Source organism: Pteropus vampyrus, unplaced genomic scaffold (assembly GCF_000151845.1).
Source record: "Pteropus vampyrus isolate Shadow unplaced genomic scaffold, Pvam_2.0 Scaffold1000004972, whole genome shotgun sequence".
Taxonomy (NCBI): Eukaryota; Metazoa; Chordata; class Mammalia; order Chiroptera; family Pteropodidae; genus Pteropus; species Pteropus vampyrus.
This window is the reverse complement of record NW_011919374.1, coordinates 4,623-10,216: the sequence shown is the minus strand read 5'-3', so window position 1 is coordinate 10,216 and position 5,594 is coordinate 4,623. Positions and strand designations below refer to the sequence as shown.

At 35.4% G+C, this 5,594-nt stretch overlaps 1 protein-coding gene across 1 annotated transcript; it reads right to left on the bottom strand.

The window, feature by feature from the left end:
• Window positions 1-379: 379 nt before the first annotated feature.
• LOC105311567 (olfactory receptor 6C2-like) lies at window positions 380-5,247 on the bottom strand. The gene has a single exon (XM_023527147.1). The coding sequence runs from the start codon at window positions 3,570-3,572 to the stop codon at window positions 2,601-2,603; it is 972 nt and encodes a 323-aa protein (XP_023382915.1). The 5' UTR covers window positions 3,573-5,247; the 3' UTR covers window positions 380-2,600.
• Window positions 5,248-5,594: the final 347 nt, after the last annotated feature.

Genomic DNA, 5,594 nt, shown 5'->3' with positions numbered 1-5,594 from the left:
AAAGATAGGTTTAACATATTCACTTACAGAAGAATAAGTTGTTGGAACAACGTTCATAAACAATACGTATTTTATTCACTGAACTTAAATTCCATCTTTATAATTGAATATATTAGCTTATTTACACATTCTGTTTTTGTATTTCTTGTTCTGTGCCTTTAATTAATCCTAGGCCAATACATATTTTAAATTTATTTTGATAGATAATATTCGTACATTCATCGATTATTTGTGGTTTTTAATTCTTCCAGGTAGATCTGGAAATAATTTTGTGTTATTAATAACATAATAGTTGGGATTCCAGTGAAAATTGCATTGAATTCTATATGTTATTTTGGGTGAATTATTATATTTTTGATATAAATCTTTGCAACCAGGAATAAAATAACTCTTTTATTGTATTTTTCAGATTTTATGTCTTTAAATCTAATGTATCTCCTTAATTTAGAAAGCCATGTTTTACTTTTTAATGACATCCCTTTATTCCTATTATGATTAAAATTATTTTCCTACTTTGCTTTTCAGTGTTTATTGCTACATAAAAATAGGCCAGTGATTCTAAAAAATGTATTCTTCATCCAGCTTAAATTCTCTTCTGAATTCTATTAGTTTTCTATTAGTTTCTTGCATTTATCTTTTTCAATAAAGTTCGCAGAAGAGTATACAGTCGTCCCTCGGTATCCACGGGGGATTGAATCCAGGACTCCTCTTGGATACCCAAATCCTCGGATGTTCAAAGTTTCTTATATATGATGATGTAGTATTTGCATATTACCTACAAATATCCTCCCGTATACTTTAAATTATCTCTAGATTACTTCTGATACATAATGCAATGTAAACGCTATGTATTTAGTTTTATACTGTGTTGTTTGGGAATAATGACAAGAATAAAAGAGTCTGTATGTGTTCAGTACAGAGGCGCCAGTGTAGGCCTAACCACATAGTACACATCATCAACAATGTAACTTTTTCTCCCCTAATATTTTCTATCCGCTGTTGGGCGAATCTGTGGATGCAGAACCTGAAGATATGGAGAGCTGAATGTATGCCTCTTTATATGAAATTAAAACAACATCGATCCAAAGACGTCTTCTTTGAAAAAAATGTTGCCAATTAAATTATGATATAAATGCTAAGATGTCATACATTATAAAACACATTTCATTTTCAGAATTAGAAATGCTTAAAAGATGCATATTCAAATTGCTAAAACATTTTTATATCATCTCTCTAGTATTTATAATGACTATTTTCTTTTCTTATTTTATGACTTTTAAAGATCATCCTAAACAATGTTAACTAACACGGAGGAGACTAGAAATTCCTATTTGGTTTTTGATTTTGACTTTAATCCTGTTTGTATTAGTGGCTGTACCAATTTACATTTCTACCAACAGTGTATAAGCATTCCTTTCACCCCAGAACCTCTCCAACACTTGTGAGGTGATATCTCATTGTGGTTTTGATTTGCATTTCCCTAATAGTTGGTGATGTTGAGTATCTGTTCATATATCTGCAGGCTGTTTGTATGTCCTCTTTGAAGTTTCCGTTCAGGTCCTCTGCCCATTTTATAGTTGGATTGTTTGTGTTTTTGTTGTTGAGTTGTATGGGCTCTTTATATATTTTGGGCATTAACCCCTTATCGGAGGCATTGTTTGCACATATGTTTCCATTCAGTTGGTTGACTCTTTGGTTTGTTGATGGTATTTTTTGTTGTGCAGAAGCCTTTTAGTTTGATGTAGTCGCATTCATTTATTTTTCCATTTACTTTTCTTGCCTTTGAGATCAAATTCGTATTTTTTAATTTCCAATTTTATATCTGATTTGTAGACTTTAAAAACTCTACTGTGTGAATGTAAAATCAGGGTTTTAAGGTACATTAGAGAAAATTTTCTGTTCTTTTTTTTTTTAAACGAATAGCCAAAAATATTCAAATTTATCATCTAAATTTGGGCAGGCAGATTGTTTTTAATTCTACCTTTCATCGAATATACATCAGTGTGGTAATGTGATTGCATGCTGTTGTGCTATTTCTAAATTTTTTCATCATGTGGCTATGGAGATTTCATGTTCCATCTTCTTGTGGTACTTAATTCATTCTGCTTGGGTACATCGTGACATGTCTTTATTCACTCTTCTGTAGTCTATGCATACTTATGTCAGTTTGTAGACTTAGGCTGCCTGTTTTCAGTTCCCTCTTTATCGCTGCCACCTAGGGATTTCCCTTATTTGCTATAAGATAAGCTAAACATTGAGAATAATAGTTATTAAATGGTACTGAGAATGTTTCAAATGTTTGTAGTGATAGTGCTCTTTCATTGGTTTAGTCTGACATATTTTCCTATATAATATATTCTTACAAAAACTTGTGCTTTTTATTACTGCATCACACCTTATTTATAACCTGTAACTCCAATTTTATGATACAACTGTACCCATGTGAACGGAATTGTTAAATAGATTTGGAATAGAGGAATTAATTTGTTACAGTACACCATCAGTCAAGTAAAAGAAGTTGCAAAATGTTCATAAACTAGAAGAGAGATGATTACGACACAAACATGACTAGAATTTTACCAGAAAAGTTGAGGGAATATTCATCCTCCATTGTGAGTAATCAACTCCTCTTTTCTCTTACTTTTTAAAGAGAATGCAATCCTTTTGAATGAGTCATTCAAGGCTTTCTTCACTTGCTTGTTTCTCAGGGTATAAATAAATGGGTTCAACATTGGTGAAATAGAAGAAATGAGCAGAGAAACCCCTTTGTTAAGAGCGACCTCTTCCTTTGCTGAAGGTTTGATATAGATGAAGATGCAGCTGCCATAGGTCATGGAAACCACAACCATGTGGGAAGAACAGGTGGAAAAGGCCTTCGTCCTTTGCTGAGCAGAAGAGAACCTTAGAATCGTCACGATGATATACATGTAGGACAGAACAACACAGACAAGGGTCATGATAAAAGTCAACACGGCGCACACTAAAATCATTCGCTCTATGAACCCTGTGTCTGAGCATGCTATCTTTAGCAGAGGGGTGGCATCACAGAAAAAGTGATCGATAACATTAGAGTCACAGAATTCCAGACTGAGCCCCAGGCTAAGTGGGGGGATTATGATGAACAAACCAGCCATCCAACAGCTGATGATAAGCCTATTGCAGACTCTGTTATTCATGATCGTCACATAATGCAAGGGTTTGCAGATGGCCACGTAGCGGTCGAAGGACATAGCGGCTAGGAGAAAAAATTCTGTTATCCCAAAAAGATAGGTAAAAAATATTTGGACAGCACAAGCATCATAGGTAATGATTTTGTCGCCGGTTGATATGTTGTACAAAAATCGGGGAATACAAGCAGTCGTGAATGAGATTTCTAAGAAAGAGAAATTTTGGAGAAAAAAGTACATGGCTGTTCTAAGATGGCAATCTACGAAGGTGAGGGAGATAATGGTCAGGTTCCCGGCTACACTCAACATGTAGGTGAAAAAAAGAAAGATGAAAATCAGAACTTTCAGTTGTGGGTCATCGGTCAGTCCCAGCAGGATGAATGTTGTTATTGTGTGGTTTCTCATCACGGATTCCTGCTTTCTGCCCAGTCTGCGTGAAGAATTCAGAGACACTTGAATAGAGTGTAGTGAAGCCCAAACGAGCCCTCCACACTGGCTATAAGTGCTAAGCAAACTGACTTGACTCTCTTGAAGTGATCATCTTCTCTGTGTGTAACGTTTTTCTTGCGGTTATGAGAAGTAACTAAATTTTCGTTCTTGCCTTATCTTCCAATCATATAGTTTTACTTTGTTCCCAATCCTTTTGGCTCAGTCTATCTACCCATGAGTTATGGAAGCTAGTGGTCAAATGCTGTGTAATACTGAGATAAATTTTGCGAGGTTATTTTTTAGCTCTCATCAGTGAATTACAAAGGAATTCAGATACCTGTAGTCGGTGTCTCCAGGGCTTGAAATTTCCCTGAGTCAGTGAACAATTAGGAATTCCCTCTGCAGGCCCGAGTTATTATTTTACGTGATTTTACTTTTTATCGTCCCTATTTAAAATGTCCTCTTCTTACTGATCTGGGGGCAGGATCAACTCTCGCAAAAAGATGTGTAGTGTCCTCAGTTAAGCCTCGAGGTTCGCAGACACTATGGTAGAGAAGGCCGACATTGTTTTGGTTTTTTTCTTTGCTTGAAGGCTGAAAGCTTCCCCCAGATTAAGGGCTACTCAGGGTGCAAACACAGTCGATGAATTGGGGATGCTGTAAAGAACACTTAGTTGAGTTTACTTCCCCTTCCCCTAACGTCTTGGGCACGCAGGCACAGTATCACTGCGATACTGAATTCAGCCTTGCACATGCTAGTCAGGTTTCAGTGTTCTGAAAATAACATGGTGTCTTTTTCAATCATACAGTTTATCCATGAAACTCAGTTTATCCTAGATGTTACAAAGCAGGAATAGAGAAAGTAATTGACGCTCGAATGTGACTGATTCATTTCTGTTTATTCTGAAGTTCTGCTGAATCAGTATTTGTAATGAAGGGAGGGGTGTCAAGTGTGATGATAAATCATGACTATATGAACCTTGTTTTACATGGGAGTGATGATCATATTTGTGTGTGCGTGTGTGTGTAAATGCGTATGTGTACCTTCTTCCTTTTTACAATTAAGGATAAGGTAGGAGTTTACTGTCTTGATCTCTCAAATTATACTACACTAACTAATGCATAAAAATCAACCTGCTATGATTTTTCATGTATTCTAGTATAATGAATTTCAAAACTGACTTATAATAAATAACTTTGGTTTATTACAAAACATCAAAATGCATACTAACATCTCTGATTTGATAAAGACAGATATAATAAATTTTTTAGGTGGACGTTTATGACCATATTTTACAAAGGGCACTGCAAATAAAAACTTCATTGTACTTACTTTTTTGTCAGTCAATCATAACTTTGGGTTGTTGTTGAGCAACATTAGTTCTTAAGGCTTAAATCTGTTTTTGCCTTTCTATGCTGCAGTGCTTGTTATTTCACTCTATATTCATGTGCAGTTTGGAAATGCATAGATCTTTCTGTCCTCACCAAAAATTATGAAGTTTTCATCCCAAAAGATTCTGGTTATTATAAACCTAAGGCGTATTCCCTCATGCAGCCAATACCTGAAAATCAAAAGCAGTTCTGAGAGTTGAGAAGCATCAAGAATTCTCTCAGGTTTTGGAGATTTGGATATTTCCTGGGCAGAAGGCGGTTTCCACATTAACAAGATTGGCATTTGTTTTATGTAGCGAACTTGTAACTTCATGAATAAACAAAAGGCTCCTTGGAGACCCGGTTCCATAAAATAGCTATGGAATCTTTTGTGTCCTCATCATGGCAGAAAGCCTTAAAAATGCTGCTCTGAGGATAAGGACCCTCAGGAGAAAGAAGATGGAACAGCTTAGAGACTGGAGCATAGGCTACAAGAATGAGATAATGAGCTCTTCTAAATAATTTGTATTTATGGTCATATCACCCAACTCACTTTGAAGATGAAAGAACCCTGACTTTCTCTTGTATTTACTTATTACTTTATAAATAAGATTATTCCTTTTAAGTA